The sequence below is a fragment of the Centropristis striata genome, chromosome 8 (assembly GCF_030273125.1).
Source record: "Centropristis striata isolate RG_2023a ecotype Rhode Island chromosome 8, C.striata_1.0, whole genome shotgun sequence".
Taxonomy (NCBI): domain Eukaryota; kingdom Metazoa; phylum Chordata; class Actinopteri; order Perciformes; family Serranidae; genus Centropristis; species Centropristis striata.
In genome coordinates this window covers 40,639,754-40,665,130 of record NC_081524.1, presented here as the reverse complement: position 1 = coordinate 40,665,130, position 25,377 = coordinate 40,639,754, and the positions used below count along the sequence as shown (strand labels likewise).

Below are 25,377 nucleotides of genomic sequence, written 5' to 3'. Positions count from 1 at the left end.
CACCTGGACACACAGGTGGATAGTCATCAGAGCTTAATATTATAATATAACACGCTGGATTGTAATTGAACGGCTTAGTTTCATTTCCTTCTGGCAAATATTGGATACTTTTCTCTCTGAATCTATCCAATAATCCAATTCAGTACGCTCTTTTCACAGGAGATATTTTTACATTTCACAGTAGGAAAAGTAGTGGTGTAAATAATCAAATTAATGACGGCTGGATTTCATTTAGCAGCGTCAGTTATAAGGTCCAGACAGTGAGTTCCCCTAATAAGCCATGCAAGTTAATTCATCACAGTTCAAGCTCAGTTACTATGACAATAATGCTGTAAATTATGTTGATTTGCTGTTTTGTTGAACCAAATAAATTGAGAATGAGTCAGACTTACTGAAAGAAGCCTGGCTTATTTGGTAAACTCACTTTAAACTCCCAAATCAAAGACCTGCTTTTTAAAGGCAACAACACAAAAAGTGCATTCTATTATTCCATTATGACTCAAATTGGGCATATAAATGAATTCAGTATGCTGCTTTCTGCAGTATGTAAAGTCATGTCAAGTCCTGTCCTGACGTTATGAAGTGTGTTATTGAACCAGTGAGTGAAGTGAGAGCCTTCAGAAGATGCAGAGCTCTTATTTGCATGACTAACTGGTCTGTAGAGGAGCTCTGGTCCGGACCACACCCACCCGGTCCGGACCACACCCCCCCGGTCCGGACCACACCCCCCCGGTCCGGACCACACCCCCCCGGTCCGGACCACCCCCCCCCGGTCCGGCGGGTCCCTCCATGCCTCTGGGTGCATGTGCAGACCCCGCCCCGCTCGCGCCGCCTCTAAACGGACCGCAATGATTTAGAAGTTCAGGAATCCCACGTGACGTCACCCGGGGGTGACGTTATGCTCTCTAAATAGATCGTATTGTAATCTTTCCTCAGTCCAACGTGGTTTCTTCTCAGAGACTGCTTCACATTTTCTACACTTGTTTGGTAAGTTGAAAGCCTCGCGCCACCATGCAGAGGACCGTGCACGCGCCCCTGCAGGTTTGTTGTGTTTGTTAAAAGAGATCTTGTTACTTTTATTTTCCTTTTTTCATGCAACAGCTTGTTTTGTTGTTCGCTTCAGCAGTCCTGATCGAGATTATTTTTATTTTTCTTCTTGTTTTTATATTTACTGATGCGTGCAAGCATGAGAGGAAACGAGCCTGTTGGTTTAGTGTTGGTCGGTGCATTGTCATCTCTCCCCGGTGCTCCGGTGGCTCCGGTGCTCCGGTGCTCCGGTGCGGTGGCCGGTCTGTTGACTGACTGTTGGTGAAGTTGAAGCGGAGTCAAGTGCTGCTGGTCGGTCTGTCTGTCTGTCAGCAGCGGGGACAGTCTGCAGGAATTCATCTCTAAACTACCAGCGGGTCAATGCACAGGATGGTTTTATTGCACTTTACACCATCTGGCCCGTCTTCCCGTTAGTTCCTCTGCGCCCCAGCCCGGTCTGCAGCCCCGCAGCCCGGTCTGCAGCCCGGTCTGCAGCCCCGCAGCCCGGTCTGCGGTCTGCAGCCCGGTCTGCAGCCCCGCAGCCCGGTCTGCGGTCTGCAGCCCCGCAGCCGGCCGTGCCTGTGCCGTCCCGGGACCCGCAGAGCGGCGCTGGTCCCGGACTCTCTGCGGTCCACCAGAGACCGTGTGGGAGATGATAGCCCTGTGGTTCAGCTGTCATGCCAGTTAAACAGAAAAAGAGTGATGCTGTTACTATCAAATTTACGTTCCCTTTTTTCGGTAACAGCTCTGTGACTAACATGACGTCATTCTGCAGCCAGTCGATACCTGATTAACTGAGATGTTGATGTGACTTTTGCTGACGAGGCGAAGAGAAAGATGTTTTAATCATTTGATTACTCTCAGCTGTCATTATGTTTATGTGACAACATCAATAACCACTTGTTCCTCGTGCTTTAGATTAATGTGGAGGCTTCCGGTTTTATTGCGAGCCTTTTAATTGGCTGTGTTAATAGATCCTTATAATAAGGCGTTTAGGTTTGACCTTATAATTGCAATGGTTTAGCTAATACAGACTGACTTTTATTTTTTCCCCAAACCTTTAAGAAAAGGCACACACTGTACTTCTTTAAAATAAAGTTACATTTAATGAAAGCAACAGTTGAGAAAAAGTTTTTCTTTTACATTTATTCTACGCAAAAAAATATTTTATCTGTTGATATTGAGAGAATAAACAATGCTGACTTTATGATAATAGCTAAAACATGATACATACATTTTTCTTTACTTGTATCAAAATCTTACAATAATTCTACTGAAGCCAACTAAAGAAAATTCACATTAGATGAATAGAAACAGACTCTAAACTCTCTGACTCTACTGGATAACTTGAGTTATTTAGTAACCTTGATGCAGATCTAATTCTTCACATATTTTACACAGCGCTCACTGTGATTGCAGCAGCAGCTCATTGCAGAAATGAAATGTGGCCTTTATTTGTTTGATGCATGTGCTCAAGGTGAAACATTCCTCTGGCAGTGATTGTAATAATATAACAGAAATCATAACACCAATCAACAGTTTGGCCACAGAAAAAAAACTTTTTTTCACAGTTTATTATTTTGACTTGTACATTTTTTAAACAAATATATTGTGGGGCTTTAAAACAGGGTGAGAACAAAGTGCAAAGCCTTTAATATAGTGAGTGTTAGTGTCAGAGTCTGTTTGTTCTGAGTTTACCTGTTGTGGAGGAGAGCAGTCATTGAGAGGTCTCCAGGTTTACATCACATCATGAGCTCAGCTACAGAGTTCAGGCAGACGTTGTCTCAGAAGGCCGTGTTTCTGCCTCAGGCTGGCTGTGATCCTGCCTTGAACCAGCCACGGGTTAGGGTTAGGGTTAGGGTTAGGGTTAGGGGGGTTTAGGGGGGTTAGGGGGGTTAGGGTTAGGGTTCGGGGGGTTTGGGGGGTTGGGGGGTTAGGGGGGTTCGGGGGGTTTGGATGGGTTAGGGGGGTTTGGGGGGTTTGGGGGGTTAGGGGGGTTTGGGGGGTTTGGATGGCGGCGCGTGTTTGTGCTTTAACCCCGTGTGCTTTGCACCCCAACCCCTCTTTTCCTCACCATATTGTTTAAATTCTAATATGCGGTCTACCTGGAGAATTCCTCCCCAGCTCCTCTTGAAATCGAACTCTGGACCCTAATCCTTCCCCTCGCACACATCAGGACGTAGTTAATGTAAAGTGTAACCAAATTTCCTCTGCTAAACTAAAACATCTATATCAAATGAGAGCCAAGTGGCTCTTCCAAGGCAAGGGGCGTTGAGTCCTGATCATTTTAAGTGTGAAAGCTGTTGGATAATTCACAGAGGCATTCACAGAATTAATGGTTAAAACTTTTATGTGTCATGTGGTTCGAATTTCCTGGTAAATGTGATGAAATGACCCAAAAGTCCCATTTTAGAAACAGGAAGGTAAAAGTAATATTTTCTCATCTGTTTTCACAGTTATGGAATTTTTTCTCCTCTTATTTCCGATGAGTTCTTTATGGTGATGTCAGTTTATTGTAAAGTTTTAGATTTAAATTAAGTGATGCAAAGTCTTGCAGGTGTTCAGGAATTCACAATTAGAATTGTAGGTTACAAAACTTCCATGTAACCTAAAACGTTCGTAATAATCAGGGGCATGTTAACAGACTTTCTGGAGCGCTGGTTCTGGAGTCGTGCTGCCGTCCTCCTGGTCTAGTCCAGGTCCAGGTCTGGATAAGCACGGTCCAGGTCTGGATAAGCCCTGTTCAGTCCTGTTTGTTGTGTCAGAGGCAGCCAGGTGAGCTTTAGGGGCCCGGTGGTGACAGAAGGAGCTGGTCTCTCTGACAGAGAGACCCTGTCCAGACTCTGGCTCATGAAGTTCAGCTTGTTAGGAAAACAGAACTGCTTAGCATAACACAATATCTGAGTGTTTGGACTGAGCTGGAGGAAATAGCCTGCACCATGAAAAAGACACACATGTATGTAGTGTATGAGAGTATTCATGCTCTCACGGCACGACGCTGCAGTGATGATGGTGAAAGTAGAGCAACAAACTCTGAGTTGGGCAATAAATGACAACTGTTGCAATGTTAATGTTGTTAAAAATGATGTTCAAGTCATTATCAGGAGCGTATGATAAACAAACCACCTCACGCTGATGATTCATTTATTAACAGACACTTTGAACTGTTTGTGATTGAAGCTACATAAGACAGAAGGAACAAAACAGAATCATGTTGTTGTTTACTGTTTATTCTTTAGATTTACTCCCATGGTGTCATTATAGAGACACGTTGTGTTTTTGTGCTCCAGCTTTCCTACTTCATATTTTCATCCATTCTAATAGTTTGTAGAAAGGGATAGTTATACATTTATAACATATATTCATGTCATCCATATCAATACAGAAACATCTTAAGTGTTGCTGATCATGATCAGACTGTGAAATAAATACATAACGTATAAATAACATAACACACAACATGAGTCAGCTGTACAATACTGACGCTTCTTTTTATTTAAAAGTTTTTAACTCCTCTGAGTGACTGGGGACATCTCTCCTGATGGCATGTTGCTTAAATTTTAGTTAAGTATTTATAATATAATTCTAATATAATGATTTTAGCCAGTATTGGACCTGTACTAAATATCAGTGTTGGTAAATCCCTATTTGTAAATGCTTAATTCAGGTTTTAGACGACAGAATGAGTCTCTATAGCTGCAGCTCGTGGTGGTTTCATGCTGTCAGAGCGGCTTTGATTCAGACGTCACAGCGACCAGCCGCCTGTGATTCTGGATGAGTTTAAATGTTCATTCCCTGTTAGCATGTAACACACCAAAACATCTGCATGTTCACTGTTAGAAACCTTCCTGCTGCTGATCACTGACTCCAGTGAAAGCTGTTCCCTGGGTGCTGTGCTGTGGATTATAAAGACTTCTTTAATACTTTTCATTTAACATCTGGTAGAACATCTGTCACAGAGAGCTGGCATCTGCATGTGGTTGTTGTTTCTGGATATTTATATTTATATTTAACACTGTATCTACTGGACTATGATAAGACCTTGAAATAAGTTTAAAGAACACTAAAATACTATCATAATAATAATGTAATAATAATCAAATAATTACTTGAATACATTCAGTACACAATGATTAAATAAATAGGATAACCCAGCTGGGTACTAAGCAGCTTTAATTCTTTTAGAGATGCAAAGCTGTCACAACAAAGTATTTAAATTATATGTCATTGCTCTTGATTTGATCTTGAAGCTGTTAAATGCACCTGTTATTTACGTTGTTTTTCTCTGTGACATCATGTCATAAATATAGTCAGGCTGGTTTCAATATATTTTAAAGCTAAATGCAGAATGCATCCTTATGTGCATGATTTTCTGTAACGGAGAGAAGAGGATATTTAGAGAACTTGTTGGCCTTTTATTTTGACGGGACTCTTGTTTCATTTGATATTTCTGAAGATACGAGGCGCTCCTCTTTCTGGGAAAGTTTGTCCTATTTTTCACTCTAAATTATTAAAGCATCTTAAATGATAAGTGAAGCCACTGAACATTGACAACTAAGATGCATGACTACGGCTGTAGTGTACGGAGCAATTACTTACACAGGACAGATTTGGCAGGAGTTGCAGGTAAACAATGTTTTTAAAGTTGTTTTTTAGAACAAATAAAGCTTGTTTTTATCCCTCATGCTGCTCTGCACCTCTTCCTGCTGTCGTTCTCACTATGAGACACACACCAGCTGAATTACTTAATTAAATTATTAAATTATCGCTGACTGAAATGTGACCCTCATTTAAAGTTCAGTTGGTCTCCCTGCATAAGTAAATGAGTTCACATTACTACTGTAGTAGTACTAACTGATGTTTCCAGATGTGTTAGAGCAGATTCTGTCACTTTGTGGTGAGAATAAACATTTGAAGACACCTTGTTGAAACTCTGCTTCAACATCGTGTTGGTGTTTGATTTAAGGTTTCACTCACGGTTTATTGTCTCATTGTTTCCATCTGAAACTTATGAATATTCTTTGAGACTGTTTACTGTATAATGCATTACTTTCTTGTAGTTGTTTTTGTTCATGAATGTCTTTAGAACAGGTTAAAGTGTAAATGATTATGTGTTATAAAAGCATAGTAAGAAAACAAACCCAGCTATTTAAGTATGTTGGATTATTTAAATGCTTTCTCATTGAATCCTTTTCACTCTGCAGACATGAAGCCTTGATGTTATTTCAGTGGATCCTAGAATACTGTGACAAAACCTTTTATTACTGACAATAACCTCACAGCTGTTTCAGGTGCAGCCGCAATTTTTATGTGCAGCGTGACACAATGAGAGTATTTTTCCTCTTGGACGCAGAAACTCAAACCACTCTCTCTCTCTCTCTCTGCTTTACTCTGTCTTCTCTTCGGTAGTTTTATGAGAAGGTGGCCAGAGTGATGAACTCAGACCAGGAAAGGCCGTACGTCTGCAACGCTCCTGGCTGCTCTCAGGTGAGAGAGTGTGTGTGTGTGAGTGTGTGTGTGTGTGTGTGTGTGTGTGTGTGTGTGTGTGTGTGTGTAATATTAGGAGGTGTACATTAGGAGGCCTGAGGAGTGGGTTACTGCGTCCCCATAAGGCAGAAACAGAATATCATGAACTGTAAATAACGCTGCTGGTGTGAAAACACTTGTAGAAAAAAAAGCTCTTTGAAGTCTCCAGCAGGCTGCATGTTCTCTACTAATAGAGAATAACTGTGGTTGTTATTTGGGGTTAACACTTAAATTCTGGTTTATTTTTGTATAATCTTATTTGTCTTTGTACACACAATTCTTAGTCGTTTTTTTTTTTTTTTTTTGTAATTGAGCAGCGATTCCCCACGGAGGACCATCTGATGATCCACAGACACAAACATGAGATGACCCTGAAGTTCCCCTCCATAAAGAACGACAACATGTTATCAGGTGAGCTACTATCAGGAGACTCTACCTGAGCAGGTGTGTTCCTGAGTGACTCACCTGTCTATCATCAGAGCACCTTATGGCGTGTCTATACCAGTTGTTTACAGTAATGTAAATCATATGACACACGTTTCCGTGCACCACTTACGCACTCTCCAGCAGCGCTGACGTCCAGCTGGACAATCAGCTGTTGAGCTAAAGTGTGATTAGCATCTTCACGTCGTCCAACGTGTGATTAGTCTGGATCTTACCTGTCTTACCTGGGATCTTAGAAGGATTCAGCTTCTTTCTCTTCAGTAAAATGATGTAAATATGATCAGGAAAATGTCCTGAAAGTGTTATAAATAAATGTTCTCAATGCAGAAAAATGTCCCCTGTGACCCTGATACTATTATATATTATATTATCATTATGTTATTATTATTCATGTATTAATGTAAAAGCAGAATTTTACTAATTTATTTGTTTAAGGTGGAGCTCATTTTGAACTATTAGTTACTGATTATTTTCAATATGGATTAATCTTCTGATTATTCTATCCAATAATCCATCGTGGGTTATAAATAATATAAATAATGAAAAATACTGACACAATTCTCAAAGTTTAGTCCAACCAACAGTCCAAACCTCAACATTATTGAAAATGCTTTAAAACTGATAAAATATGTAAAAGGAAAAGCAGTAGATCATCATATTACTTTTTTTTTTTACATGAAAAATTACTTAAATCATCCAAACAAAAGACTTTTTTGTTAATCCATTAATTGATTGACTTGTTGTTGTTTTAGCTGGTTTAATTTTGAACAAAACATCATATTTTATCAACTCAAAATGTTTTTTTATTTGTAAAAAGCTTAATCTGCAGTAAAAAGTACAATACTTCTCTCTGAGACATGAAAAGAAAAGGCTCAAATTAAACACAAGTACCTGAATGTGTAGTTCAGGACATTAATTAAATAAATGAACTTAATTACATTCCATCACACAACAGACTCTTCTAAAAAAGGCCTAAAAACCTTTCTTTTTAGAAAAAGCCTTTTATTCAATGTATCATTGTGCTTTGGCCTTTTAACCTGTTTTTAATCCTGTTGTACTCTGTAGCACCTTGAGATTGCTTTTAACAGTGAAAAGTGCTTTACAAATAAAATGTATTATTATTATTATTATTATTATTACTGGATCTCACCACGGAGCCAGTGGTAGACTTTATGGATGTTTGGGCGTATAAACCTCAGATGACACATTAATCTGCTGTCCAAAGAAACATCAAATCATAGATTGTGTGCTGCATGTGTCAACCCAAGGCCGATCCATAAGTATAGATCTCTATTCCTAGAAAGGCAGAACGCTGCAGGAACGCTGTAGCAGGACGTCTCCAGCAGCTCCGCTCAGATTGTGTCTTCTTTATTATTTACGCTCCGTGGACAGCAGGATCAGATTTTCTAGGCCGGGTTTCTTATCGCCTGTTGTCTGAGTTACAGCTCGGACCGTTTCTCTCATTGAGACTCAGGATAAACTAGTCCTCTACTGTAAGTTACAGCTAGCAGGCTCTAAACTAGAGTCTCTTCTTTTCACTTTTCTTGCTGTGGTTGTTGACCTGAAGTTAACCTGCTGCTCCACTGACTCACAGCTTTCATCCTCAACTAAAAATGGACATTACTCGCTTTTTTATTTTTAGAGTTTGTTAAAATGGAAAAATGTTTGTCGTAGAATATATATTTTGGGCACACAGGTCATGATGAAAGTTTGAGTCTAGCCAGAATGGATAAACAGAGCATGAAGTATGCTTTTAGCCTTTGAAACAAGCCTGATCCTAAAATCACCTTCAACTGTCTGAAACCTGATCTGTGCTCGCCCCCCACAACGCCACGTTGAATACCGCAGCTCAACAAACGAGACCCCCACTCAGGAGGAGCTCTGTGCTCTATCAGCTGTCAGTGTCTCCTTTGCTAACCGAGGGAACTGGTGTTTTCTTAAAATCTTTGCAACCACAGAGTGCATTCTTTACACTTCAGTCTTCAGGAGCTTTATCTTCTCTAAAGAGTTTATAGTGGATCAGGCTTATAAATAAACAGATTTAACATCACGCTGAATCAGTGGGAGAGAAAATACAAAACAAAGAAAATTAAAGGTTAAACATTCAAAAATTACACAACGAAACAAAAACAAATGGACAAATCTGGTGATGGCAACTGAACTATGTCTGCTTTTAATTTGTCCAACAGTCGACTGCTTCTTTCTCAGAGGCTGAAGAACTGTTTATACTTATTATTATTGCTTATTATTATACTGTGTATAATCAGTGTAATGTGTCCTGTGTGTTGTTTTGTCATTGTGTTCACATTATGTGTCTGTGTGGCAAAGGGCTGCTAGCATAGCTGTGTTAGCTTTAACCTAATGTTTGCAAGGTTGTTTGTTTGTTTGTTTGTTTGTGTGTTTTTTAGCAATAAAGAAATACTGCGAAAAAACACACACAAGGAAAAAAAAACATTGTCAAAACACAAAAAAACAAAAGTTAGACAGAATTTATTACACAAGTTACAAGTTATGAACATATGACACAGTTAACCTGTTAGATCGTTAAACATTCAGTCTAATCTTTCTGTCAACAGGTTGACAGATTTTCACTGTATGACAAAGTGAATCAAATATTATCTCATAGAATACATTTCCTAATATCTTCAACTACATATCAAATGTTGGAAACAAGTCAGATTTCAAGAGTTATAGCAGCAGTTATCTGTTATATTTATGTTTAATATCATACACGGTCCTTTTCGTCTGAAAAATATTAAAATAAACTAATACCTAGTGCTGTAGTGTTTTGCTGCTGATGATCATGTACAGCCTGAAAAATAAAAACTATAAACAGCAGTTGATTTTTAAAGCTAAAACTAAAACTTTCCTTGATTTCCAGACCAGACGCCGACACCAACACGCTTCCTGAAGAACTGTGAGGAGGTGGGACTGTTCAGTGAACTGGACTGCTCCATCGAGCAGGAGTTCTGCAAGGCCCAGGAGGAGGAGGACAGTAAACAGGTAGAGAACAGAATAAAACCTGAACATGGCTCAGGTCAGGGTGTGATGATCTCTGGCTAGCTTCAGTCAGTCACTAGCAGTATAAACACACTACGAGCTGAGGAACACGTTAATAGATTCAGAAACACCAAAACCTCATAATCACACTGGTTAAGAAGCCAATAACCACAGATATGAATACACATCAACATGTCTGCCAGAGTTTCTCCTTAGTCCAGAGTTTAGTCCTGTTGATGCTCCTCCATCAGTCTGACAGGGACGGACTAGCAGGTGGAGGTTTCTCACCACCAGACCAGGAGGAACAGGATCAGGTTCTCCTCCTGTAGCTCCAAACAGCTCCAGCTCTCTCTCAGGGAAAGAGTCCTGTTTCTTACAGACAGACCCCAAAGACAACTCTGTGACAGCAGTAAAAGACCTGTCCAGACATTCTCACATTCATCATAAGACATCAGGTCATTTATGCATTATAGATGTACCTTCACCTGAAACATGCTAGTCAGATCACCACCAGACAGACTGCTTATCTAATGTCTAAGAGATGTGCAGAGCTGTCGTCTGGCTGGTTGGGACCTCAGGTCAGCCTCCCAGCCTGTGGTTTATGATGGGAGGTGTGGTTTATGATGGGAGGCTCTGCTGAGTCAGCAGGAGGCCAGTCCCAGCAGGACTCTCTGGGAGTCAGTGAGGGGAAGAGTGAAACTTTGGGAAAACAACAATCAGCCAATATGAATAATAAATAATCACATTTAGACACACTCTATTATGTGAGGAGAAGAGTGACTGGTTCAGTTGGTTTATATTTCCTCAACTGTGAAATATATATTTTAAGGTCAGGTTAACTATTCTAAACTGTATTCTCCTTTTTATATTTTATCATTGCTACTGGCTGTTTCTCATTTGACTCAATGCAAATGACTTGAACTTGCGATTTGTTTTATGCCGAGATATGCCCAACGAGCTCGGTGGTACAGCACATTGTTACTGACAGTAACGGGTTATTTTAGACTGCGGTTACATGCAACAGAGGTAACACAAACAAACTGTCCTGCTGGGAAAATAACAATAAGGAAACCTGGTCTTCATTAGACTCTCAACTCTGAAACAGCCTGTGGATGATAGTTGATAGTTCCTCATCACTGATTCAAACAGTCGTCATGCTTCAGTGCTGAACATTCAACTTGTTGGGAAGAATGTGACTCTGAGAGATTCCTGAACTTGTTTACTCTGTTTGTTTGTTTGTCCTCCTCTTCCTCACAGAGCATCTCACTGCATGGCCAGGGAGGCCAGCACCAGCAGTCCCTCTCCCGGATGGGCAGCCATGACACCAGCATCGTGATCCAGCAGGCGCTGCCCTCGCCCCAGTCCAGCTCCGTCATCACTCAGGCTCCATCCACCAACAGACAGATCGGGTGAGAACACAAAACAACACAAACAAGTTAGGTTTTATTCAGCTTGGAAGAGAAGGAGAGCCAAGACTAGTTTGTGTTTTATCTTTGCGTGTCTATAAATTGAGTGTTTCCAGTCAGACTGATGTCACAGTGATGACTTTACAGACTTTAACACAAATAACGACTGAGTTCACTTGGTTTTGAGCTTTTTGACTTTGGTTAAAATGTATTATTTAAACATGTTGCCATGTTAAATACTCATCACATTTAACTCATGTTAAAGCTTTTCATTTCCATCAAATTCACACTTAATTCTCCAGATACACTTTGCCAGGTTAAACCAATTTGTCAGCATCCAATTAAGTTGCAGGAGAGAACCAAAAAGAGAAATAATCATTTTAAAAAAACATTCATGATTTTTGTAAAATTATTATATTTTTATCGTTAATATTGCATTTGAAATGTTGAAGAGTGCATTAGGACTCATTTCAGACTTGAAACTCAAAGTTTAGGACTTGAGACTTGAGACTTGAGACGTATACGTGACTTGATGAACATCGGTTGGTTCCTCTGGTGGAGGTTCTGTTGGTTCCTCTGGAGGAGGTTCTGTTGGTTCCTCTGGTGGAGGTTCTGTTGGTTCCTCTGGTGAGGTTCTGTTGGTTCCTCTGGTGGAGGTTCTGTTGGTTCCTCTGGTGGAGGTTCTTTTGGTTCCTCTGGTGAGGTTCTGTTGGTTCCTCTGGTGGAGGTTCTGTTGGTTCCACCTCTGGTAGAGGTTCTGTTGGTTCCTCTGGTGGAGGTTCTGTTGGTTCCACCTCTGGTGGAGGTTCTGTTGGTTCCTCTGGAGGTTCTGTGAAGAACTGCTGACAGACAGAAATGACCCGAGGAGGCTGTGATGAAGGAGTGCGTCCCCGTTATACGGACTGCCTCGGGCTGGGCCCGGACCTTTTGTGGACCTTTTGTGTCCGTGCTGATTCCTCCGTAGTCTCTGAGGTAATGACAGTGTTTTGTTACATTGGGAGCAGTGTGTGTGGCTGGTAATTCATGTTTTGCAGTTCATTCAGTATTGTCCCACAGCAGAGCAAAGAGGGTCCCAGAGGACACGATGAGGTCATTGTTGAAGCTCTGACTGCTTTTACAGCGGTTTAGCATTTCATGCTCTAAAATAGTTCCTTTCACTGGGAACGTCACCACAACCTCTCTGACACCGCTGCACCATGCTACAGGTGTATCATAACCAGCACGTATAGAAAGATTATTAGCTAGTCTTCATTATTTCCCAGCAGTGTTTAGCGGTCAAGGAATAGTTCATGGAGTTGAAGGCATTTTTAATTCCAGCCATAATCAGACCCTGGTGATCTGCGTCTGCATAGATGTGATTTAATAAACTACCAGCCATCATGGGTTTGGAGGGGAATTTCTTTTCCTCTAGTGACTTTTTGGCTTTGGATATTAAGAACATAATCATTACCACACACAAATATTTATACACTTTTTCCTTATGGGGACCCTCCACTGACCTCATTCCTTCCTTATCCCTTAACCCCAACCACCTTCAGCCTTGTGCCAGGCTTTGTTACTGTAAACCAGACTGTGGCAGTAACTCAGACACTGAGAGGCTCAGTGTTATGCCTGCTGTGTCCAGGTTGTCCTGTGTAGATTTACAGCTTGAGGAGCTAGTGAATATTGGATGTGAGGCCCATCACTAAGCCTGACTGACACCCCGTCAGGCTCTTTGTGGAGGACGGGGATGGAATTTCAGCCTGTTGGAGGAGCAGCAATCACTGCCAGTAACAGAGACTTCACCTGAGTTTACCTGTCATTTAAAACTCATCAGAGCCGTGTAGCATGTGGACGTGGTTTTCAGCCACATAAGTCTCAGTACAGTTATCTGACAGCAGCTCTTGTATGTGGTAGAACCATAGACTGGATAAATGAAGAGGACAAAGCCACCATGAAGTCACTTATTGGTTTGTGAACTACAGTTTTGAAGCCAACCGTCTTGGTTTTTTGGAGCGATAAGTACCAACCTGTCAATCACCAGGTAGCCGTGGCCTCAAGCATACCTGCTGATGGTCTATTGTCTCTAAATGGGACCAACGTTTACAAAGTAAAGATCTTGCTGTATTGCAGAATACTTAAATGTAGCAATGGAGACCCTAATTTCATTAGGAAAACTTTTACCAAGGTAATAAATCAAGTGAGAAGTAGAGTCTTTTTCTTCTAGAGTTCTTTTTGCAGCCAGCCTGAAAACCAGATGAATCTGCAGAGCTCATGTTGTGTTGCTGTGGCAGAAACATTCAGACAGATTTCCTCCCAGGATGGCCTCCGCCAAGCCAATCACAGAATATATCTCATACATTCTATTAGGATGACCGACATCCAGCACAACTCACAAAACTTAGACCAAACTGTCAAACAATACAGCACTAATTAAATATGAATCAGGATTCTGGATTTCTCACTTGAATGTTTCCAGAAACACATTTCAGTGTACTGTTTAGCTGTAATTTGACAAAGTTTTGCCATGTTTTTCCTGCTTGAAGTTACATGCCTTACACGTGTCTCTCAGTGCTGCGTCACACGCTTTGCTGCACCAGTTGGTTGGGAGGTTCTAGATGGATATTTGTGAGTTAATCTGGGGATGCCAGGCTAGAGATGCTCCTTCTGGCCATTAGAAATAACTCACATTAAAGCAGTTCCCCAACGGCTTCACTTCTCAGACCCAGAGGTTGGCTGAAGCTGCAGAGACGTCATGTGTTTACTAGGACGGTGGAATCTGAACACATGAATAGGATGAGTAGATTCACATGAAAGAAATGTGGAAATGTTCATATCAGCAGGAAAATGTGTTGAGGAAACCCCTCCACTGAGAAGCAGAGCTTCCACAGGAAGCCATTAGGGCCAACCAAAGGCTCTCCACAGGAACTCCCCTCACAGTCAACCAGCCGGACACTTCACAGCTAGCCGGCCGCAACCAGCCGGACACTTCACAGCTAGCTGTCCTCGTCCAGACTGAGAGTTAGAGAGCCTGGAGGTCAGATCAGGGGTCCCAATGACTAATATTATAACATGACTGTTATAATTACCCTGTTGACCTGCTGAACTCTAGTCTACAATATGTTTAAATGTCCCACAAACGTATTGTTAATCCCAATTAAAAAAGTTTTTACAGTGTAGATGTTTATGTTTAGTTTTATTCTTTATAATTAGGAATAAGTTATCCTTGTCTATAAATCTGCCTCATTTATGTACGTGATCATTGCCGGCATATAAAGCTTTTAATCTCGACACACTTTATGGAGCTCTGTGGTGAAAATATCTCTGAATGGAGAAGAAATCACCAAACAAAATCAGTTTAATCTCGCCTCCATCTGCTTCCTTCGTTCTCAGCTTTGCTGAACGCGCAGTGTGAGCATCCAATGAATTAGGATAACAAGTCATTTTCATTGCTCCACAATGTTTACTAAAGAGCTTTGAGGCTTGGAATCAATTAGGATTGGCTTTCCTCAAGTCCATTTACTTTAGGGTTGAGCTGGGCCTGCAGCTGTGAAACCTGAGGACCTCGCTCTCTCGCTCTTTCTCTCTTCTCTCCTTCTTCTTTGAGTCCCTAAACAAGGTCTTTGGGGAGCTGCGCTGACACAAACCAGTGTTAAAACCAGGCATAAGAAACAGCCAGCAGATCTGAATGTCACGGCTATCATTATCATACAAAGCCAAGCGGCGTCCAACAGATTTGAATGCTTTCTGCTTTTCAATTATAAACATCTGGTGCTGAGTTATGTCAGAGTTAAATGCGTTGGACATTACTAGTCAACCATGTGAGATACAACATTGTGTGGAAACCTCAACCTTTTGACTGGTAAGAGGAGCTCTGAGTGTGGGTGTGGGCACCAGCCACTAAAACTACATTCTTCTATTGTGGCTCAGTCCAGTTGTTTCCATTACACAGTACAATCAACCTGGAGCAGCTGGTTACAGTACAGATGTGTTAAAATGTTTGATCATCAATTTATGATGATGTGGTATTAAGTTACTCATCTTCATTTTGGCTTTGAATAAAAACAGGTGCATTTATTAAATGGACACTTCTTGTGAGAGATGAGAACTTTTTATTCTATGATTCTCTTTTTAACTGCAGCCACTATGTGGATATATATAAATATAAACATTAGACATAGGCAACAATTAAAACAGGCACATAAATAATACATGTGTGTTAAAACCATTAAGACTACAAACTGAAATCATTTATGAATCACATCAGGTCAACCGAGGAAATGAATTTATGGAAGACTTTGTATCATTATGTGTTTTATTTGAAGTACGACACATTTGCAGTTATTTTCTTTGACATGGAGGATTTTATCTCTAAAGTTAAATGTGTCTGTGGGTGAAGTCCCACCCTGGGCAGAATGTGCAGCTTTAAGTTTGGCTGTCACATCGCCCTGCAGCTCTGAAGGAAGTTTATTTGTGGTTTCATATCTCATGCTACTTTATATGCACAATATCTTTCACACCTCAGAGTCACCAACCTCTTCCTTGTTCTTCGAGGGAAGTAGACAAATAGATGGTGGTCTGTTCCTCTGAACAGAGAGTTTCATGCTTGGTGCAAGGTGACACATTTGCTGTGAATTTCCTGTGTTTTCTCAACAATATTTGATAATATGCTGCTGATTGATTATTAAGGACCGCTGGGTAAAAGAGCTGATAGGATACTAAAGCCTCCCGTCCCATTATTTCTGTTTCAAAGTATTTTTTTGCTTAGTACATATTCTAGATAATGGCTCACATCTTGAAAAGAAATAAAAAGCAATTCATGTGCAGATGTGCATGTTTATCATACAATATGTCTCCTCCTGATGTGATGATGATGATTCAGTAGTTTTCTCACTTGTTACATATACTGTTAATTACACAGTTAATAATAATAATAATAATAATAATAATAATTAATAGTAACATAGTGATGGAGCTGCTTGATAACGGCAAAAATCACAATCACAAATATTTTGGTCAGTGAGATCATTATTTAACTTTAATCACTTTTGAAACATAAACACATTTATTGAACTTGAATGAATGGAAAGACAAATCTTTTTTTTTAAATGGGATAAATACAATACATGATTAATTAATTAAATATACATATTTATATATTTAAATAAATAAAACATTGTTTGATCATAATAAATAAGATCAACTATGTTTTAAATATTGTGTTTGAACTGCTAAAATATGTTTAATTTGTAAGTTAAGTATAAAGTTAATATAATTTTTATAGATAAAAAATAAAGACCAAAGTAAATTAGATCAAATTTGTTGTCGTGCTCTTTGTTATTTTCTAGTAATTGGAAGCCAGTCATAATTGAAAATAAAACGTGATCAATCACCCCGCCCTGTTTTGTGGTGCTTAAAGTTTTAATGATTGCACATCACATTTTTTATTGCGTAACATTTTTCCCGTGCGTGTGATAAAACAAGCGTTTCAACACTCATTGTGGCAGCGCCAGAACACAGAACGCCTCCACACCTCCAGGAGAGTTAACTTTGACCTCATGACCTCCACCATTTAAACTAAACTTCCTTTATTATTGTTTATGATTAGATTGCATTGAGAGAGAGGTGATAAGGAGGGAGGTCCGCCCTGAGAGCAGAGAAGGACCTCTGCAGAACGCCTGAGCTGCCCTCATGCTCCGACTGACTAATGCCCTCACAGCAAACAGGGGCAATAGTCTCAACACACTGTGGTTAATGCACATAGAGAGAACAAAGGCACAGAAAAACAAAGGTACCATCAATTAGAAAAAAGGAAGGAGAGAAAAAAGAAAGCAAGAGAATGCAGGATGTACATCTGAGCTGAATTAAGATGAGCTCATTGTGTACTGCAGTGGGTTTAATAGTGCGTTTGTAGAGGAACGCCCAGACTCTGTTCCCTTCATTCCAGCGGGGCTCTGTCATCTGCCCCGGGCCACCACACATGCAGACTCCTGCACAACACTCACACAGCGACATGCCTCTCAGCCCTGATCACAGCCTGGGAAGTGTGGAAAAGAGGGATCAGAGGTGGACGGAGGAGAGGAAGAGGGGGATCAGAGGTGGATGGAGGAGAGGAAGAGGGGGATAGGAGGTAGATGGAGGAGAGGAAATGAAGGATCAAGAGGGTGGAGGAGAGATAGACAGGGTTTCTAGCAGGATGGTGTTATAGTCAGGTGGAGGAGAAGACATGTCTGCACAGGGAAAGGAAAAGACAGATCATGTTTGGATGGAAGAATGGACAAAGTGGAATCGGAGGAATGAAGGTGTGGGAAAAAATGCAGCGAGATGATGAAAGAACATGAGGATGGAAAAGTGAATGAAAAACAGAGTGACAGGCATCAGGTGGCTGCATGAGAGGAAGAGGAATTATTTAAGAAAGGGAGAGACAAACCAGCTAATTAATAGTTCTGGTAGATAAAGAGGGAGAAAATTTAAATATCAATAAAATGAAAGAGGCCTGCAAGCCAAATATTACAACATGAGTCAGGTGCTGCTGACAGATGCCAGGTTAGTTTGTGGCATGTTTTGTCATGTTTTCTTTTCTCCTTCGTGGTGAAGGAATGTTCTGACATGATTTTCACTTTCGTTGAAAACAAAAGACAACACGTCTTCTCTCAGCATCTCATGGATCAAAACAATATCATATTTGGGGAGAAAATACCACAACACTCATGCTAATTTGCTCCAGAGTATCATCCACCATCATTTCTCAACTGCACTCTGGCACCGCTAAACTCAGCTTGAGGCTCCCTAATGTAAGGACACCCCATCCCAGATCCATCCCAGCATCCATCCCTCCGCTAGCCCGCTAATAAAAGTCAGCCTGTGTCGTAACCCATTAGGGCTGATTTATTTGATCAGATTCGTATTATTTCCTCAGTCCAAACCCCATGGCACTCTCCTCCCACCAGTGATTAAAGGCAGTAAATCAGGGGCAGGTCCTGTGTAGTGTTTACTCAGAGAGCCAGGCAGCTGCAAGCTGTTTGAGGCCCTTGTTTCTCCCTCTGTTTACCTCCGTTCCCATGGCGACTGCACCACCGTCTCCCGAACGTCTGGAACTTGGCCCTGGGCTGTTTTGGTTACGTTCGAAAGTTTTTAGCTGCTGTGTCTACCCAGAGCTGCAGTGACTTCACCCAGCGAGGAGTGAGCGCAGAGATGTTGGACGGAGGGAGGGAAAGAGAGGGAACAGCGAGAGGAGGAGAGGAGGGAGGGACGAGATCTGGGGGTGGGCAGGCCCAGGGTGGGGGGAGGGCGAGAAGCCAACAGCATTACATCATTGCTGGAGCAGAGTCAGAAAGGGAAGGATATGAGTCAGTGGACTGGCTGCACCTCTCTCCCTCTCTCCTCTTGGACGCCAGCCAAGCCCTTGTGTTGAAGTCTCCAGAGCAGAGCTGGGACTGTGGGGACTGTGGGGACTGTGGGGACCGGGACACTGAAGCTTAGTGTGTGTGCAGACTGCAGGATTTGTAGGTTAGAGCAGCAAATCCAGCGGGGCTGAGCTGAGGTGTGGGACCCTGAGGGGTCCAGAAGAGAGTTTAGAGGATTAACAGGACAATGAGAGGAGGATCACTGGGAGAAATAGACTGAGGAACAAGAGATAAAAAGCAGAAAGCACTGATGGAGAGAAGAAGGCCGAGCAGTGATGTCATGGTGGAGTGAAGGTGGGCGGGGCCGTGGTTGCTGGGCGGGATAGTGGAGCAGAGAGAGCTCTCAGTAATGTGAGAGTCAGGTCAGACTGCAGAGAGTCTACCTGCTCTCCCCCGAGGCCCACAGCAGCTATTATCAAGCCCTCACACACACACACACTCACACACACACACACACACACACACACACACACACACACACACACACACACACACACACACACACGACCACTCTGCTACATGCACTCATTCATACACAAACACTCTGAACATGGATCCACTAATCCACTGTACAGGCTGCTGCATCATGTATTCAAAGACAAACAGACGTAAACACAAACAGAAGAGAATTAATAAGAATCTCCTCATTGACTCCTATAGAAACGCTGCACCACCAGCTGGAGCTGAGATGATGCATTCACTAAAGGAAGTAACTGACATTTATCCTAAAAAACATTGCCAATTACTCAGTAGATTGAAGAACGACTATCAAGTAATAAAATTCTTACTTCCATTAAAATGGCTTTTAGTGTAAATGTCTGTATTTATTAGGAGAGTCAGCACAAAGCAGAGTGAATCCCAGAGAAGAGCTGCAGGTGTTAGTGGTTGGACAAGCAGGGTGTGTGTGGTGTGTTTTGGTGTGTTCTGGTGTGTTTTGGTGTGTTTTGGTGTGTTTTGGGGGTGTGCGGTGCCCCCCCCCCCCCCCCCCCGCTCTGCTGCAGGTGACAGCCAGCTGAACTACCTGTCCAGGCTTAAAGGAGTCTTTCTTCTCCAGAAAGCTGAACCTGACTGTGCTGTGACCTCTGGCTGTCACTAGCAGCTCTGTTAGCATCTGAATGAAGATCGACAGCTGCAGTCCGTTTAACTTTCCTAATGTGAATATCAGCACGTTAAAGCATTTAGTTTATCTCTTATTTACTCTGGTTCTCTTTGAGAAGTTTTTTTCTGACTTTAAGTCACATCACTTGCAGTACTCAGTTTTAAACATTTTCCCTGTTTTTAACTGCTTTGCTTTATGTTTAAAAAGATCAAATTTTCCACAAAAGTTGCTGTGACAATCTGCCAACTCAGGACCATGTTACACTAAAGACTAACTGTCTGTAAGTGTGAATTAAATAAGCATCATTACTGCACATAACATGCACAAGGTTTTAATGGGCTTGGACATACACATTTATGAATATCTGCATGTTATACAGTATATTGGTTTGTTTATGGATAAACCACTGTAAGCGTGTAGCAGGAAGAACCCATAACATCCTGGAGATCTGAAGGAGCTACACAGATCATTTTTACTTGGTTAACATTGTGATATAGAGTATTATCTGGTGGAGCGTTCTCTGAGTTCTCTTCTAGTTTCCTCTTGTTTTGGGAAAAAATATTATAAATCGCCTCAGAAAACCTCATTCTACGTCTACAAAGAAAACATCTCATCAGGGAGTCATCATTCTGAATACAAATCCAGCAGTTTTTATGCATAAAATCAGCAGCGTGTCACTGCCTTGTGACTATTATTTCATACTGTTGGAGAGTCTAAAAGGGGGAACTGTGTTGATGTAGTGCACAGCTACACTGCAGACCTCATTGTACTTTCATGACTTTCCCCATGTGGAAATGTTTGGATTTGCAATGTTGCTCAGATGTCATACGTGCTGTTAAATGAGTGTGATTGTGATAAATTGGGATGTTAGACAGGACTGACACACAGTAATGGTCCTGTGTGTGTGTGGAGCAATCTAAAATGTCTGCTGCGCAAATGCACATATTTAGGTCTGGATAAATACAGGTATATATTTATTCAGGTGGGGAGCGTTGCTGTGGTGCAACCCCCCGTTTGGCCATCACTCCTCACTGCTCACCATTACGGTAATCCAGGCTATTGATTATATTAACCATTGAACACAGATCACCTAAATGCTTCTTGTTTGCACTGATTTCTAAATGCTTAAGGAAATGGAGCTTTATTGACTGGCATTGATCCTGATGACACTGATAACTGGAGACTTATTGATTCTGCTGGTGCAGGTTATTGAAGCATCAAGTAGTGAACGCTGTTATTTTAAGGTCCTGCATGCAGGAACCCTGCAGCAGAATCAGAGTTCCTACAGCAGGGATTTGGTGGCAGTAGTATAAATGATGTCACGGCGTGCAGATGGAGCGGTCTGCAGCGCTGATCCTCACTGTGACAAGACTGCTGTCAATAGTTTCAGCCTCATCTGAACGTGTGATTTATTGATGTGGCGTGCGTGTGGATAGGCCTGTTGGTCTGCACGCATTTGTGGTCACCGAAGGAGATTTTCTCCCCCACAGGACGCTGCTGCAGTTTCTAAAGAGATTCTCGTCATGCACATCTCGTGGTTGTTATGACAAATATTATTCATTTATCATCACCATCATCGTTTTTCATCCATTGTACGACATGAAGTGTGCTTGTTTAAAGTGCATCCAAAAACTCCCAAGATGCTTTTAACTGCAGCATGAATACGCAGCCACACACTTTTTTTTCCATTCTGACTTTATAGCTGCAGAAACAAGTGGAAACTAAAAATGAAAGAAGTTGGGGGGAAACATGTGCTCTGAAATAGCACAGATGTGAAATGAATAAATGTGGGAAATTATTTTTAAGATGCAAGAGCAGTGTAATGATCTCACTTTGGAGAACTGTAATACTACCAGGGGTCTTCTTAGGTTAAAGCATTTTGTAAACTTCCATTAAACTTTTACAAATGTAACAGTGATCTCCCACACTCAATCTGTTATTATTGCAATCAATAGCAATTTATTTGAAACAATGTTTTGGTACTGAGACCTTCTCCAGGTTCTTATTTTTATATTTTAATAATTACTGCTGAAGGTCTCAGGACCGAAACTGTTGAAAAAGTGTAACAGACAATGCAGAAGTGGTGTACATTTATTAATGTACTCATTTTAAGGTACTTTACTTGAGTATTTTCACATATGAAACTTTATACTTCTACTTCTTTTTACTCCACTACATTTAGCTGCCAGCTTCAGTTATTTTTCAGGTCATGATTTAAAAAATATGATCAATTTAAAATGATTACGCCTGTTTATAAATGAAACCACATAAAAGTATTTTCCGTAGTTAAAATGAGCTCTACCTTGACGACAGTATATTACTGCATACATAAATATATCAAAAATATTAATCCAATAATATATTTAGAATATAACAAATCCATTCTGCATAAGGAATACTTTTACTAGAGTATGTTTTGAATGCAGGACTTCCTTTTACTTCAGTAACAGGTCTGAATTCTTCTTCAACCTCTGGTTCTCCTGTAGTTGACCTGCTGGAACGCTGCTGTCAACATACAGGCTGCTGCTCCATTACTGCCTGCTGGACTCTAGTTAACAGGATAGATGTGTGTGTACATCTAAATAGCTGGGAACTTGTTATGGAAGCTACATTTATCAGCATGCATAGTGTCCTCTGGTTCTCTGGTCAGACACCTGTTATGGATGCTTCACAAGAAAACAAGCACCTTATTATTGGTCATATTAGGGTTTGATGGTGTGATATGATAAAGCCCAGAATAACAATATCCGCTATCTATTTCAGTGTGAAAGTCCTCTGAGCGTTGGTCTGTGTGTCTTGTCAGGCCCGTCCCCCGGCTCGCTGTCCTCGCTGCTGCACCTACGGAACAGACAGAGGCAGCCGCTGCCAGCCTCCATGCCGGGAACGCTGCCAGACCCCACCATGCCCGGCTCCTCGGTGCTCATGCCTGTGAGTAACAATACCATAAAAACAAAACCATAGACTGTATAGAACAACGGCTCTGAGCACATTCACTCATATGACAACGGTGTAAACTTAGCCTGCACCTCGCTGTGTGTTTGTTTGGATGTTTTCTATCTCTGTTACAGTGATTTACTAAGGCTTCTCCTGAAGATGCTAATGCATTCTACCTCTAGTTTTAATATGGACTTCATTGTAATTAAGCCACACTGTAAAAAAGAATCTGTTAAATTTACGGTAAAATACCGGTAGCTGTGGTTGCCAGAATTTCACCGTAAAAATTACAGTGAGTGGGTTTTCTACTGTAAATTTAAATGTAAATATCAGCAAAAACTGTAATTTAGACTGAGTAGTCCTTTTATTTAAAGGTAATTGTGTCCTTGAGACAATACGGTATTTCTCCATTCATTTTACATGATTTTTAAAAATATTTTTACAATAAAACTGTGTTTTTCAAAAGTTTTGTTCTATTCTGTGATTTACAGTAATTAAAAGTGTCTATTATGGTGATATGCAATTTTTTATTTTAGGCCGTATTTCTCATGCAATTTGACAGCATTTTACTGTAATTTCTACAAACACTTTTTACAGTGCAAGAAGACTTAGAGACGCGTTGGGAAGCTGAGAATAATAACAAGCTCCTCGTATCAGGATTCTAATGATACAACATATGTTCTCATTGTAACACAAGACAGCCTGTGTTTATGGTCTGGGAAAAAAACCCTCCCATGTTTATTAAATTAAGAGCTAAGCGATTTTGGGGAAGATTGACGGTTCAGGAAAGGGGTGCCGGTTCTGGTGATATTTTTACACAAAACACACTTAGTGCAATTAAGGCTGTGTGTCAGGTTCTAGGCCTGGGTCTCTGTGGACGAGGGGGGGGGGGGGGGGGGGGGGGGTCAGGAGGGGGGGTCGGGGGGGGGCGTCCCCATGGAGACCACCCCCCCACCCAGAGTTCAGCAGCTGGGGGGCCACAGCAGCTCACACATGTTCATGCAGACGCTCACACAAAGGTTTCTTCTTTTTGCATTTACTGCACAGTGAGCACTGCTCACATCATCACTCTGCACAGGTGACCTCTGACCCCTGACAGCTTAACCAGCTGATTTCCTCACATGCAGACCTCAGCTGTGACACATGACCACACTGACCAGGGTCACTGGGCAGGCAGTAACCACACACACACCAAGACAGATTCTCATGCGTTTAAACAACTAACTGACATCTCTCACATCTCCTTCACCTGATTAACACATCCTGCACCAGCCGGCTCGATGTGTGAGTCCGACCGACACTCACCACACTATAAGCAGAAGCACACACACCCCTGGTGCACCGGCTTCCTGTGTTAAGTCCCTCCATGCTAGCTTCCTGTTTTGGGTCAGCTCCAGTTATCATCACACAGAGCTGTGCACGGGGCAGCCTGTCATGAGAAATCAGGCTCTCATGCTCTCTCATCTCAGCTCCAGCCTGCTGAGGGACGAGGCCCACACTTTAATGTTAACAGATATCATAATATCATCATCTAGTGATATCATTGTGTTAAAGGTATACTATGCAGGATTTTCTGGAAGAAAAACTGTATCGACTTATTCAAAGATACTGACCTTCCCACGGAGTCCACTGTTTCGCCATGAACCCTTATGACTGAAGAAATAATCAGCTATTTATCCCGCAGCTATACGATCCAGCTTCACTTTTTCAGCCTCCTTTATAGACCCATTAGACGGCCAGCCAATCATAGGCGAGACCCAAACGGTCAGCCAATCACAGGCAGCGGGACCCAGACGGCCAGCCAATCACAGGCGGGACCGTAAAAGACCACAACTTCCGTCTGCCCTTTCATAATAAAAGTCTTCAACCCCCCCCATGACATCTGCCCTTTGATCTACAGTCATGGTTAAAAAAAAAACACAGAAAGACCACACTTTATCATTTTAATGCCCAGTACAACTAAAGGTACATTTGTTTGGACAAATATAATGATAACAAAAATAGTTCATAAGAGTTTAATTTAAGAGCTGATAACTAGCCATTTTCTATGGTTTTATTCATAATGATTTTGGTTTTTATCAATAAAACCATGGAAAATGTCTAGATATCAGCTCTTAAATTTAACTCTTATGAGCTATTTTTGTTGTTATCATTATATTTGTACTTTAGTAGTAGTACCTTTAGTCCAGGCATTAAAATGAACAAGAAATTGAAGAAAAATAATGGTCTAACCATTTTTTCTCACTGTAACCATGACACCAGTGTTCCCAGGGGCTCAAAGGGACAAAAAAACCTGCAGAAAATGCATAGTTATGGGAAAAAGAAAGGTTCAATACTGTCAACAAAAAAATACATATCTTTATGCATTAAAATTTTATTATTAAATACAAAGAAAAGGGTTTCCTGTCTTACAGATTATATGGATCACATTCATTTTCAAATGAATTGATTCAGGAACAACTTTATTCAAAACAAACATTATAGAACATACAGCGTCACATCAACCACAATAAGTAAGAACTGAAATAAGATGTGTCATTCTTATTTATTTGTCAAA

At 41.2% G+C, this 25,377-nt stretch overlaps 1 protein-coding gene across 1 annotated transcript in view; it reads left to right on the top strand.

Moving 5' to 3' along the window:
- Window positions 1-826: 826 nt before the first annotated feature.
- creb5b (cAMP responsive element binding protein 5b) overlaps window positions 827-25,377 on the top strand; it is a 45,985-nt gene continuing 21,434 nt past the window's right edge. The window contains exons 1-6 of the mRNA XM_059340259.1: window positions 827-1,041; window positions 6,436-6,513; window positions 6,870-6,963; window positions 9,878-9,999; window positions 11,254-11,405; window positions 22,658-22,814. Of these exons, the coding sequence (XP_059196242.1) occupies window positions 1,012-1,041; window positions 6,436-6,513; window positions 6,870-6,963; window positions 9,878-9,999; window positions 11,254-11,405; window positions 22,658-22,814 (633 nt within the window). The 5' untranslated portion in view covers window positions 827-1,011. The remainder of the gene's footprint in view (window positions 1,042-6,435; window positions 6,514-6,869; window positions 6,964-9,877; window positions 10,000-11,253; window positions 11,406-22,657; window positions 22,815-25,377) is intronic.